The 14418-nt window shown below is 45.7% G+C and overlaps 3 protein-coding genes across 3 annotated transcripts; 2 read left to right on the plus strand and 1 right to left on the minus strand.

The window, feature by feature from the left end:
- The first annotated feature begins 871 nt into the window (after nt 1-871).
- On the plus strand, nt 872-4735 carry LOC120427403 (cyclin-L2). The gene is made up of 4 exons (XM_039592264.2): nt 872-1365; nt 1967-2151; nt 3339-4262; nt 4324-4735. Exons 1-4 carry the CDS (start codon nt 1075-1077, stop codon nt 4619-4621), a joined length of 1698 nt encoding a protein of 565 aa, XP_039448198.1. The 5' UTR covers nt 872-1074; the 3' UTR covers nt 4622-4735.
- Nucleotides 4736-5896: 1161 nt separating this feature from the next.
- On the plus strand, nt 5897-7621 carry LOC120427410 (phenylalanine--tRNA ligase alpha subunit). The gene is made up of 2 exons (XM_039592274.2): nt 5897-6690; nt 6746-7621. The coding sequence occupies exons 1-2, from the start codon at nt 6010-6012 to the stop codon at nt 7553-7555; spliced, it is 1491 nt and encodes a 496-aa protein (XP_039448208.1). The 5' UTR covers nt 5897-6009; the 3' UTR covers nt 7556-7621.
- Nucleotides 7622-7736: 115 nt separating this feature from the next.
- On the minus strand, nt 7737-12563 carry LOC120427411 (saccharopine dehydrogenase-like oxidoreductase). Its single transcript, XM_039592275.2, has 5 exons — nt 12406-12563; nt 8877-9737; nt 8589-8679; nt 8258-8526; nt 7737-8194 (listed from the first exon to the last, which is right to left on the minus strand). The coding sequence occupies exons 2-5, from the start codon at nt 9710-9712 to the stop codon at nt 8098-8100; spliced, it is 1293 nt and encodes a 430-aa protein (XP_039448209.1). The 5' UTR covers nt 9713-9737; nt 12406-12563; the 3' UTR covers nt 7737-8097.
- Between the last annotated feature and the right edge of the window lie 1855 nt (nt 12564-14418).

The following is a 14418-nucleotide window of genomic DNA, read 5'->3' on the forward strand; positions in this document are numbered from 1 at the left end:
ATTTTTAAATTTTACTTGTGAAACTCAAAAAAAAACCTAAAGTATAACTTAAACTAAAATGAGTAATTTTACTCTGAAGTATTGCTTATTGCGAGATAAAATCACGTTTCTCCATCGCTGTGATTGACAGGAGATTATTGCCGTCTAACTACCGCAGTGTAAAAATCAGCAAGTTGAACTGAAATTCTGCATTGATTTGGCTGTCAACTTGATTTGTTTTGAATATTTTCCAAAAAGTCAGCTGAAAACTCAAGGCAACCTTTGACAACAGCCAAAATTTTGTTCTGCGGTTGTCATGCGGCTGTCATGCGACCATTATTGTCCGTTTCTCTCGAAGGTACACGCCTCGCGGCATTTCATAATGTGCCGCAGACACTGTTGCCAGCGATTTTCTGCACTTTTAGTGCAATAAAAAACATACCCGGCAACAATGCCATGCAATTCGAAGAAGAAGATCAACAAAAACAAAACGCACAGTATGGGATTTGACAGCGCGCATTTGCCGAAAGTGCGGCGCGTCGTTTCGAGGCTGGTATGCCGCGTGTCTTTTTCGGGAATACGCGCAATATCTTGCGGTCGTATCACCGCGCGTGAACTTTAATTATAGAGCTTTATGACGTTTCGCGCACACACACTAGCGCACCATTTGATTTTGCTAGCCGGACAAATTTTAACCTCACTTTTTTTCGTGTACGTACACGCAATACATGCGCACGTAGATAACTCTATTAACGCCCGCAATAATATTTCTTTCCACCCCAAATTTAAGTTTAGCGCATTGGTTTTGAGGAGCTTCGGTCATCGAAATCAACTGTGGCAACAACAAACTTCAAACTTTCGCGCAACACACGAAACGTCACAACTGACAGCAGAAAAAAAAAACTAAATTTCATTCCATCTGCCCTTTCGGAGCGTGCGTTTTACTCCCGAAGGTGCACGAAATTTCCGCCGTAAATCCGTTCCGGATCGCGTCGTACGTGCGTTCCACCGGTTGTTGTTTGCATCCCGCGCGAGTGCTCCCCGTCCTTCATCGGGAACCAAGTGTTGCGGCCCTCACGACGATCCCACCGAGGAATGAGCTCGTCGAAAACGGCGGCAGCTGCGGCGACGACGACGACCACAATGACCATCACGGCGGGCGGCCTGGCGGAAGCCAGCAGTAAAGTGTCCTTGGCTTCCAGCGACAGGCAGCAGAAGACCTACGGGAAGATTGTGTTGACGTTGGAAAATTGCCTCCTTCCGGAGGGTAAGCTGGAGCTGACTCCGTCGCAATCGGACGGGCTGGACCGGGAGACGGAGGTCGATTTGCGGATTTTGGGCTGTGAGCTCATCCAGACGGCCGGGATTCTGCTCAAGTTGCCGCAGGTAGGGCGAAATTCGGGGTTTTCTAAGGGGACATTTTTGCAAGGATGAGTCAAAGCGTTTGCAATCGTAGTTTTTTCTTCCTCCTGAATATGCGCCATTTTGAAAAGGAGCTGTCGGTGTAGGTTGCGTACACGGTTAGGTGGGATTACCCGAGAAGAGGGAAATGTTTACTCTTCGTAAGATTGGTTTTAGTTTTGATTCGAGTGTCGAATTTTTTTTGTCGATTTTTTTCTGTTGTTGTTGTTGGTAAATTTTGAAACTTGGTATTTCAACTTTGGTCCTAAATTGCAACTAAAATCAAACGTGCAAAGATCAAAATTGTGCAGACCCCTGGTGGCTAGCACTGGAATTCACTGGTTGGAACGTTTAGTACAAGAAAACTTTGCATGCTATAAAAGCTCACATTGGCTCTCTGTACTAAATTTAGAAGCTTTTTTATGCAATGGATTGAGCTAAAAGTTTAGCTTTTTTGCATACCTTTCGGGCGTATTCGATTCAAAACTCTGTAAAAGCACAGTATGCAACTGCTCTAAAATAGTCACAATTAATTTGAATCTTTTTTTCCGCATTGAGATCTTCAACCTGCCCTTTCTTTCCCCAGGTGGCGATGGCAACCGGGCAGGTCCTGTTCCAGCGGTTCTTCTACTCGAAATCGTTCGTGCGGCACAGCATGGAAGCGACCGCGATGAGTTGCGTGTGTTTGGCGTCGAAGATCGAGGAAGCGCCCCGACGCATCCGCGACGTCATCAACGTGTTTCACCACATCAAGCAGGTCCGCGGTCAGAAGTAAGTATCCGCCGTGGTTCGGTACACACCGTACACCAACCCGTCCGACTGCGCTTTTTGCTTTTTTTTTTGTTGTTGATTTTGATCCTCTTTTTTCATAATCAAAAATCCCCCCTCTCTTCTTTCCACCTCAAACAATGCCTCCTTTTGCCTTCACCCTCTGAACGAATACGCTTTATTAATATATTTTAATTATAGTTTTGTAGGTAAGACGCAATCTTACACAAAACAAAACTAAAGCCAAACCCCCCTTCAAAACTGTGTATTGTGCAAAAACAAAACCAAAACAAGCAAGCAAGCAAAGAACTCTGTATTGTTAGTTTAGTTTGCCCCAGCTAAAAGAAAATAAGAGAGCGAAAATCGTAAAGTGCCTGTGCGTGTGTGCGTGTGCGGAAAAGGAAACGCTGCCGGAGGAGGAGAATCCCGGCCGGAGATTGGCTTTGGCACTGGCGGGGACGAAGATGCATCCTGGGGACGGCTTGCGAGTAGCGGTGAACCTTGCACCTGCCCGGAACAACTCGGCTTGCAACTTCATCGATGAGGCTGGAAGGTGCGAGTTGTTCTCGTAGTGGTGCAAGGTCAGTCGCTACTTGCTAGCAGGTCCGATCGCGTTTTTGAAGGTCATCTCGAATGGTTAAGTAATTAATAGTATCAACCGCTTTGAGTCGTTCGATTAAGGGAGATTACTAATTTGATTTCTTGTAGGAGATTGACCATTTGGACCGTTTCGGGCGGAAGTGTCTTTCCCTAAGGTATGTACTACGTCTTGGTAATGTAAGTTAAGGTAATTATCACAAACTAATCCAACTACAGTTGCAGGTACCTCCCTCTCTTACGATGATTCCGCGAGGGTCCACATGCTGTGTGGTAAGACAAGCCACCCCCCAACAAACCTAACCATTTTTCATTCCAGCGAGAGGTCGGAACTCCACGCCGTCGGCAACGGCTTTGCACAATACACACACACACATGCCCAGAAATGTTTGCGCGCGCGCGATTTTGTTTTTCTCTCCCATTTTTGTCTCTTCCCATATTCCCGATCCCGGCGCCCACGCCCAAGGCCAAAGGTTCAACTCTTCAAGCGTCGTGTCGTTCAGGGGGATTGGCATCCAACCGAGAGAGCAGTAGCGTAAGCCTATATGATGGTTTTCTTTGTTTCTTCTTTCTCTTTTTCGTTTCGCGCGTAGACCGCTGTTGCCGATGATCCTGGACCAGCACTACATCAACCTCAAGTCGCAGGTCATCAAGGCGGAGCGGCGCGTGCTGAAGGAGCTTGGTTTTTGCGTGCACGTCAAGCACCCGCACAAGCTGATCGTGATGTACTTGAAGTACCTGGAGCTGGAGAAGCACCAGAACATGATGCAGATGGCGTGGAACTTTATGAACGACTCGTTCCGGACGGACGTGTTTGTGCGCTACCAGCCGGAGACGATCGCGTGCGCGTGCATTTACCTGACCGCCCGCAAGCAGAACATTCCGCTGCCCGCGAATCCGGGCTGGTTTCTGATCTTTCGCGTCAGCGAAGAGGACATGCTGGACGTTTGCTACCGGATCATGTCGCTGTACAAGCGCTCGAAGCCGAACGCTGAAGCGCTGGACAGTGCGGTGGACGCACTCAAGAAAAGGTACCAAGATCAGAAGAAAAAGGACCGCTCGGACGCGAGCACACCCCCGACGGTGGTCATGGTCGATCGGAACAACGGGTCACACAACGCCTGGGGCGGGTTCATCTCGCGAGCCCTTCCGGTGTCGACGGGTAGCGGCGGGGACAACGACAGTGGCAACAACGGAAACAACAACGATAAGGACGGCAAAAAAACGTCCCAGTCCAAGTCACGCTCGCGGACGCCACGCTCACACTCCAGATCACGAACTCCCCGTTCCCGGTCCGCTTCCCGATCGTCCCGGTCCAAGTCCGGTTCCCGCTCGCCAGCGTCCCGATCACGGTCGCGATCTTCAGACGCGGAAAACGCTGGCACGCGTAAAGGCATCAAAAAGTCCCGACATCGCTCGCGAACGCCCATCTCCAAGTCGTCCGGAGCGAAGAAAAAGTCCAAACAGTACTCGCGCTCGCGATCGGGATCGCCCGAGTCGCCCAAGTACAAGAAGAGGTAGGCCCCACAAAATCAAACACAATCCCCAAAAAAAAAAAATCACCCCCTCAAATTTCAGCTCCAGCGACAAAAAGTACGACCGGCGCCGGGACGAAAGCCGCGGGGACGCGCGGTACATCAACGGTAGCGAGCGGGACAAGCGCGGCAGCCGGGATCATCGCGAGCGAAGCAGCCACCACAGTAAATCCTCCGGCTACGATCGGGACGACTACCGGAAGAGTTACCGCAGCAGCCACGGCAACGGAGACAAACGGGACAAGTATGGAGGTGGCGGCGGCGGAAGTCATCGGCATCACGGCAGCAGCAGCCACCGATCGTCCAAGCATGGCGATCGGGATCGCGACCGGCGACGATAATCCGTCCCCCGTTCGTTTAGCAAAATGCCATTTTTAGACGTTTCTTTTTCAAATAATTTCTACTTTTTCTTTTTCGTTAAGTAAACCGTGACGGGGAGAAACCAGGAAAGTTAAAACGATTTGGCAAATCATTGATTGAGCTTTATCACAATTACCATCCTTCTACAAAACTGTCTTAACTAGCGAGACACAAAACCCACAAAACAAAAAAAAAGGTATCCACAACTCAAGTAAAACCTAGAATCAATATTTTCTGCTATTGTCGTGCTCATTAGTGAATAGCGAAAAACGTGCTCATACCGTACCGAGGTTTGTAGCAAATGTACATTTTTTCTTCTTATTTTACACTTGAAAAACAAAAAAAAAACAAAAAAAGGAGACCGAGGCGGTAGTGGAAAAAGACTATGCAAACTAAACTACTGAATCAAGGAATACCAAGTAAACGTATCGGAACAACGGAGAAATTGGTGGTTAAAACTTGCAAACAGGAAAGAAAATGTCCATTCCGCGCAGCTTAAACTCAGTCTTTTTAGAAAACGCTCTTTCTCTTGTGTTCTGCCGTCCGTAAAGCTGTTTCTCAACTCTTTTTTTTTTTTCTTTTGAGGAACATAGGGGAAATTTACCCTTTTTAATAACTCTAAGCCGTTCGACTTATTCTCATCACTTTTTCCGTTTTCCGCTATTAAATTAACATTTTCAGATACATTAACGATGAACAGTTGCTCACTTTTATTTGAGCTATTTGTTACTTTGGAACAGTCAAAAACACTTTACGAAAGCTGTTATTCATGATCAAAGTGCTGATAACAGAAATAGGCTGAGAAAGGGTATATTTCCCCTACTAGCCCTAAGTTGCTATTAAGAACTTGAAGTTTATTGAATCTTTTACTCGTTTTAGAAATGTTTCACATTGATATCGTCAATAAAACTTTGAACCAAGTTCTAGCATTGAGAAAAGTTGAATATATTTCATTATGATTGGTTCTAAATCAGCCTGTATGCCAAAAATTTCAAGCCCACACTGAAGATCAGAATTACGCCAAAAAGCGTTGAATCCAACCATTTTCGCACAAGACCACGCTTCAACCATCGCGCCGTATAAACAGCCCGGAACACATTGGCTGGATTCTGGCCAAAAACGCATCCAATGTGTCAGATCCAACGAACGTGTACCACAGTTGATCAGTCTGAAAACAACGATTTCACCCAAATCCTCCTTACTTCCCCTTCAACGTGTACACAGTAAACACGCGAGTTGGCACAAATTTTGACAGTTCTCTCTCTGAAATCTCGCTATTCCTCGCCGGGTTGTGTGCTTTTCGTGCGCTGCGTGATTTCATTTTTCGACGAATTCATTCCACCTCCGGAACGGCACGGAACCGGCCACCATGCAAGACCTAACGGAGCGCATCCTGCAGTACATCGACCAGCACGGCACGGTCGACACGCTGGACCTGGTGCCGGTGTTTGGGCTGGACCACCAGAAGATTGTGGGCGGCGTGAAGAGCATCGAGTCGACGGTCGAGGGCGTGATCCGGACGGAGCAGGCCACGCGCAAGTGCTGGGAGCTCACCGAGGAGGGAAAGGTGATCCTGGAGAAGGGTAGTCATGAGGCGGCGATTTTCCGGGCGGTTCCGGCTGAAGGGATTGCGCAGGCGGAGCTGATGAAGAGCTCGCCGAACGCGAAGGTTGGCTTCAGCAAGGCCATGTCCAACGGGTGGATTCTGATGGATAAGAGCGGGGGAGCGCCGTTGATCAAGCGGAAGGTTGAGGCGATCGAGGACGCGGTTCAGGGACATGTTAAGGCGGTGGCGGAGGGTCGCGACGGGGAAGTTCCGGATGGGGTCAAGGCGGAGTACAAAAAGCGCAAGATTCTGACCGAGGTGGTCACAAAGAGCTTTGTGCTGTCGAAGGGAGCGGACTTTTCGACCAGTTTGAAGAAGCTTGAGACGGATTTGACGGTGGAGATGCTGGCCTCGGGGATCTGGAAGGACCTTAAGTTCAAGCCGTACAACTTTGAAGCGTTGGGCGTTCCGCCGGAGCGGGGTCACATGCATCCGTTGATGAAGGTAAAGTGGTGGTCTTTATTATTAGGTGCTTCAACTAAACTTCGTTTTCCTGCAGGTTCGGACCGAGTTCCGGCAGATCTTCCTCGAGATGGGTTTCTCCGAGATGCCAACGAACAACTTTGTCGAGTCCAGTTTCTGGAACTTTGACGCGCTGTACGTCCCCCAGCAGCATCCGGCTCGGGACCAGCAAGATACGTTCTTTGTGTCGCATCCGCGGCTCAGCAACAAGTTCCCCGTAGCACTGCTGGATGCCGTCAAGCAGTCGCATGAATCCGGCACGGACGGTTCGATTGGCTATCGGTACGACTGGAAGCTGGAGGAGGCCCAAAAGAACGTGCTGCGGACGCACACGACCGGCGTGAGCGCGCGGATGTTGTACAAGGTTGCCCACCAACCCGGTGGCTTCAAACCGGTCAAGTACTTCAGCATCGACAAGGTGTTCCGAAACGAAACGCTGGACGCGACCCATCTGGCCGAATTCCACCAGGTCGAGGGCGTCGTAGCCGATTACGGGCTCACCCTAGGCGATCTCATCGGAACGTTCAATGCGTTCTTCAACAAGCTGGGCATCACCGAGCTGGAGTACAAACCGACCTTCAATCCGTACACGGAACCTTCGATGGAGATCTTCTGCTTCCACCCGGGCCTGAAGCGATGGATCGAGGTCGGAAATTCGGGCGTGTTCCGGCCGGAGATGCTGCGGCCGTTGGGCGTCCCTGAGGGCGTGAACATTATCGCGTGGGGCCTGTCGCTGGAGCGGCCCACGATGATCAAGTACGGCATCAACAACATCCGCGATCTCATTGGACCGAAGGTGGACCTGAGGATGGTGCAGGACGGACCGATCTGCCGGATGAACCAGTAAGTGACACTTCTTTTTGCTTTGTTTTCATCGAACAAGAATATGGTGCATTTTATGCTTTGGAAATTACTCAAAAAACTTTTTTTTTTGTAATTCAACGATGACAGCCACTCCAGAAAAAAAGGTTCCGAAAAAATGGACACTCGAGGGTTATTTTCTCAATAAATAAAATAATCCATAAAAATAGGAAAAATCATGCAATTTTTATTGTTTCGTTGAAATTGCTTACAAACTAGATTTTTTTTTCATGTGTTTTGCGTAGAGGTTAATAAGTTATTCACTGCTTTGTTGGAATTCAAAATCAAATAAAATTTCACAGAAAATGGGTGCGCATTGTATCGCCCTGCGAGCTCCTTTACAATAATCCAAACTTCAACATTACAAACTTGCATGCAATTTAAACAATATTTCATAGCGCCATCTCTTATCGAATTCCAAAATAAAGCAAATTTTAAACAATGCGCATCCACTGTCTCTAAAGAAAAAAAAACTTATTCTAAAAATTTTGAAACTTCTAACGATGCATGCGTATAAAATCAGTCAGTTCACTCCTTCAGCACCTCAAACTTGAATCCATTCTTGCACAGCTCCTCGACCATGTTCGTCTTGGCGTAGGCCGCTCCCGGTGGGTAAACTCCACCCCTGAAAGTAGGCAACAGCGATAAATCTCCCCAAACCCCCAACGACTTTTCATAAACCACTCACGTCGCCGGCATCTTGTCCGCCTGCCGCAGGATGGTCGTCGCGGACAGCAGCAGGGCCACGCAGGTCGCCCCGTAGCCCGGGTTCGTGCCGGACACCTTGACGAGCAGCTTCTTCTTGGGCGGGGCCTTGAACTGGTCCGACGCCTCCAGAAGCTCCTCGTCCCGGGTCCAGCCGACGCCCTTCAGGTACATGGCAAAGTCGGTGTTTTCCATCGATGCCTCGGTCGGGCCCTCGTGCGACACGAATCCGGCCGAGAAGAAGCCGGGGTACTGCGGGGGAGAAAGATTGATGGATTTTGAGGTTATGCCATGGCGTTGGATTTCCCAATTACCTTGAGCAGAAGTTGCCGGCCGATCTTGTAGCGGGTCATCAGGGCGAAAATGGCACTGACAATAATTACCCCGATGACGTGGATCAGAGAGCTGCAATTTTTATAGAATAAAAAAGGGTAAGATTGTTAAAAAAGTTGATCAAGATCGTAGAAGAGTGTAAGCTGGTTAAACGGCTGACATGACAGCACCGCCAACGAGTGGCTGCGTACGTTTTGACGTAAGCTATTTCAGTACACTCTAACGTGAAATAAAGTTATTTACATTTGATTTGGGTAAAAACGACTAACCTAAACGTGACATATGCCTTCATCTGGATCGGCCGCTTCTTTTCGTTGTCATAGAAGTAGCGCTGCGAGCGCATGACCACCGATCGGTCTGAGCCCGGGAACGGCAAGCACCACCGATTGCTCGCGAACTTGGTCCGGTGCAGCAACGGACGATCCTTGAGTCGTGGTTGGAAGTTGGGCAGCCGAGAACCGAACAGCTTGCTTCTCAGCCCACGCAATTCGTTGGCGTGAGCCAATCCGTAAATGGCCGATTCCCACGTTCCGTAATGGATGACAGCTCCGCCGGTGGCAGCATCCGGGGATTTGGGCGTCGCTTCCAAAAATGTCTCGACCGAGTTTACGGTTCCGTCAAACTGCTGCTCCAGAAAAACGGTCCCCAAATCCGCCGGAATGCTGTCAAAGCCACACGCCGAAACGACGTAAACGCCCTTTTCCTTGGCCTGCTCGTGGTACTCCAGCTGCATCCGCTCCATGTACTGCGGCTCACCGCTCACGTCCACGTGGTGCGTTCCGGCTTCGATGCAAGCCTTGACCACGGGTTCACCGTAGAACCGGTACGGTCCACAGCAGTTGATCACAATGCGGCAGCGCGCGGCCATCTTGCGCAGCGAGTCCGCATCCTTAACGTCCGCGATGACCAGCTCCGTGTCGGACAGATCTTTGCCGGATTTTGCCTCCACCTCCTTCAGGATCTTGTTCAACTTGTCCCGACTGCGACCGGCGATTGCCCACTTGAGCCCATCTAGCAGCTTGATGCCCTCGTAGATCGTGTACTTGCCGGTGAACCCACTGGCTCCGAAAATGATCACGTCCAGGTCGCGCTGCTCGGTGGCCATTGTGCAGAGAATGATTTCACGGAAACTGAAAGTGGAAAACGTGTTTTATTGAGTCGCGCATTTCTGGACGTCTTATAAGGCTGTGCGACTGCAGAGGCGGTCCTGGTTGCAGGAATTTATTTGCTGTTCTCCCACGTGCATATTTGAGGCTTTGGATTAGCTACGTTTGGAACGACTCTTTCATCGATTCGAAAAAGGTGACATCATCGTTCAAAGCAGAATTTGGCTTGTCAAAGGCCGCTGAACTTCAAATCATTTTATGTTGCAGAATCCTGAACCTTAGGTATAATATTATATTCCAAGTTTAGAGTGTATTCACGCGTTAACAATTTATGTCATCGACGTTGTAAATACAATGGCTGCGTGCTGAGTGAGCACTGCTGATATTGTGTAAAAAACAAAATTTGTGTAGAATCAACGTCAAACCAAGTTATTTAAATAACAACAAAAGACTTTTGTGGAATTGAGAGATTTGTAGGGTCTTCATCTTTCAAAAAAATGTAAAGGATGTAAATATATTGACCGGGTTAAAATAACCCGATACAGACTAGTCCTTACAGAAGCGTGTACTTGATTTGAAAAATTAGGCGCGTGTTTATGTTTACGCTGTGGGCAGTTGAGAGTGAACGTTCGACGCGGAATTGAGTGTGATTGAGTTGTGCTGGAACCGGTTGGCAGAATCCGGAACAGGACACGATGGAAGCGGATATGAGGACAGTGGATGGTTGGGAGGTTAATGATCGGCAGCGATGGTGCTGCGTCCGAAATGTCGTGTCCCATGGAGTTCAGGTTGAGAATCTACAAGATTCAAGGTTTGGTTCAACGGAAAATATAGAGCATTCTACGTGCGTATGTATTGCGTGTACGTACACGAAAATAAAGTGAGGTTAAATTTTGTCAGCCAGCAAAACTAAATGATGCGCTAGTATGCGTACGCGAAACGTCATCCCAGTCACGACGTTCTAGCAGGATTCTAGCAGGGTTCTTACAGAGCTGGATATTCTTACAGCATTCTAGCAGGATTGTTCCACCGTTCTAGCAGGATTCTGACAGAACCAGCTCTGCTAGAATATTTCGTGACTGGGATAAAGCTCTATTGTTGATTATATTAAAAAAAAACATCAAAATGTTGTGTCAAACTTCGTAGTTACAGCACGGACGTGCACACTCAGATTTTTATGCCGAAATTCGGCAGAATTCTGCCGAAATCAGAACAACTTATCGCTCGGTAGAAAAATATGCCGAATCTCGGCAAAATGTGAGTCATTAGGTTTTACACCAAGTTTTACACCATGACGTCATTTGACAGCTCGTGTGCACTGTTTACATGGTCTTCGTCGATTGTCGACGAATTTCCCAGAACAAAATCGACGACCGCATCGAACTGTGCTAAGTCCATGTAAACAGTGCACTACTTTCTAACCTCCAAATCGAGTCGGCGTAAAACCTAATTGTACCGATTACTCGGTGAAAAATGACAGTTAATTTGCCGAAGTTTGGCATTTTTCTGCCGAAGAAATCAGTTGTTCTGTTTTCGGCAGAATTCCGCCAAGCTCGAAAACCAAAAATGAGTGTGTGGTTACAGGCTTATTGTACAAAATATGTCTCTACCTATATTACATACTCTAAAGGTCTTGAGTTTAAATCTTGAGTCTGATAACTTGCTTATGTTTTGCTTAATTGTAATTTAAGCGTTAATTTGTAACGATAGCCTGAATGATACCCATTTTTATCAGGTCTAAATTCAGTCAATCACTTTACCAACTTCCTTCTCAAAAGTTCACCGACTGACTATTTTCAGACCGTGACATTGCCACTGAACCGGTACTTTCGTCGTCTTTTTTTGGACGCAATTTCTACCGCCGCCGGTGACCTTTCCCGATGCACCGTAGTCGCTGCATTTGGTCTGTCTGAACGTTTCTTCGCGGTGTTATCTGATGATAACCGCCTTCTTTTGGTTCGAGTTTGCGAGTACCTAATCTGGCGTTCCGTTAGTTACTGTGTTTGGTAATACTAAATTTAGCACGCCTACCACTGAATTTTTGACCTTCGATAAGCGATGAAAGTTTCTGATGCAACACGTGTGATTTTATTTGAAACGAAATGTGGTTGACAGATAACCCCAAGTATTTTTTTTGTATTTAACTTTGCAATCTTCATTACTCAACTGTACGTAACAAAAACATTTTTTGTTGTTCCTAAGCTTGAAAGCGTAAAGATTGTGTTTGCACTTGGTCATACAAATTTCACCTATGTTAATTGAAAATCTAAATGTATATTCAGTACACACAAACATGATCAAAAACGTCTTTGTACAAAGGAACAAATCCGACAAGTTCGCGCTGATGTCAACTGGAAAATGATTTCATCTGTTTTTTGTACCTCCTCTTATTTCCAACAAGTTGAAAGCTGTATGGATGACTAATTAAACAAGCAAGTTCGAAGCGACTTAGCAGGGAGGTAAATGAACAGCTACCCTTGTAAAAAAAAATAAAAAGGAGGATCAAAATCATTCCTGCGTAACGTGATTTATTAACTGTAGTTTGCTGAACGAGCTCAACTAGATATTGCAACTCTCTTCGACAGGTTTCGCAAACCTGTTCATCTCGCGAGGTAATTAAACTTTAAACATTCTTTAATTATACCAAAAAAAAGCCTGCTAAATTTGGTCTCCTTCCAGGAAAATCACTCACCCCGCTGAAAATGAAGTCGCTACCAAATCAGGACTGCACCAAAATTGCGTCACAGGCACAGGCAGTTGAAGCCGCAATTGTTCCGGCACGTTCGACACTTCACCACAGACTAGCTAAGGTCTGGACACTCGTAGTGGCAAGCAAGTTGCCGGCCGGCTCCTTCTTTGGTGTAGGTATGTGAGTCGTGTAGCGGATGCATGTCTGCGTCGAGAAACTTTTTTTCTTCTTTATTTAATAGCCCACACACTCGAATGCAATGACTATCGGATGCAATCGAAAAAAAAAGTGTGAGTTTTTTTGTGTGGAATGTACGCTTGTATTTTGCAATTGCCACATGGGCTGTAAGTCGGGAAGATACTTGATTTCCAGTGTGAAGGTGCAAGAGCAGAATTAAGGTGGTATTCCACTGCGGGAAACTTTGTTTGCAAACTTGTCAAAATGCAGGTTTGACAGTTTTCTTGATTGTGTTTTCCTATTCCATTGATACCATTTCGGTAAACTTTCCCTTCACGTCATTTGAACAAATTTATTGACAAACATGGAACCTGTCATAACTGTGTGAGCTAAGCCCACTGCGTAAAGTTAACCGCAAAGATGATTGGTTGAAGTGGAGAATCTCAATCTAAAAACGGATAAACTCAACTGCCGCTCCAATCTAGTCCGTCCCATATGTATTTCTGTCAAAAATGAGGTAAACTTCACAAAAGTCTTGTTTTTACATGTTATTTTAGCCTATTGAATGAACAAGTAATGTTTGTTCTAAAAATTCCAAAATAAATATGACTTTCGTGCTGTCCCATATGCAAAATAAAGGCAAGTCAGTTCCTCATATAGAAATGTCTCGCAAATCGTTTGAGTGGATGCAGAATTGTTAAAATTTTACAGAGTTTGTCTTTATGAATACGTAAAGCATGAAAATATCATTATCTGTTCATTTCTGAAGAAAAATTTGAATATTGAAATCGAAATAATCCAAACCTTTTTTTGTTTTTTTTCTTCTTCAAGGGAAAACCACGAATAGAAAAAATAAATTGCATACCGTTATGGCTAATATCTACACCATACAATTAGTTCTATTTTGTCTTGAATGAATAGGGAAAAGATTCCACCTCCGAAAAGCGGATTTTTTTGAAATTTATTCCTACGGTTATGCAGTTGAGATTTGCATTCATATGCCATTTGCCTCTGTATTATTTTAAAAATTTCTCGTGTCGGTGCTGGTCATATTTTTGTATCTTGGAATCCTATAAAAATCTGAAAGATACAAATTTGTATCATTTGGTGACCATTAATTACTTGGAAAACTTCCAAAACAAACCTGGAAATGACAGTTGAATCAGGATGAACCTCTCGTGTAAATGTTCAATCCTACCTTGATACCATGACTGACCTGCCTTTATTTATGGACAAATAAAGTCAAGTCGGTCTCTTGTTGAAAATTCCACAAATTTACCTTCAAATTGTATTTTTTTAAATCAAATTTATGATAGTGGTGTTTTTTAGACTGATATCGAAATAACTGTATAAAAAATCATATAGAAAATGTTGGTTTAGAATGAGAAAAATGGTGAAACTTTTTTGGGCTTCTCACAGTGTTATCTCAGCACTCACTTTTTACATATGGGACGGACAAGATTAGAGCGGCAGTCAAGCTCATGCTCAAATCAAACAAAACTATGTAATTGGGTCAAAGCCGCAGAGTAAACAAAACGTCTGTCTTGCTTGTTCCTACTGTAAACATAAACAGACGTGAGCAGGAAAGACTGGTTGTGTACTTTTCGACTTTGGATCATTTACATTGTTTTGCTTGAAATATCAATACATCTTCAATCTACAAGGCCGGGACTACTACGTAAAGTTAAGCACAAAGATTATTCTTTGGATAAAGATAATTTATCTGCATGTGTGTTCATCATTACCAAGCTCAAATTAACTGAAATTATGGGTTGATCTAGCCCTGACTGAAAAATTCTATAATAAAAATAAAGAAAAATAAAATTTGCTATTGAATTT

This window comes from Culex pipiens, chromosome 1 (genome assembly GCF_016801865.2).
Source record: "Culex pipiens pallens isolate TS chromosome 1, TS_CPP_V2, whole genome shotgun sequence".
Lineage (NCBI taxonomy): Eukaryota > Metazoa > Arthropoda > Insecta > Diptera > Culicidae > Culex > Culex pipiens.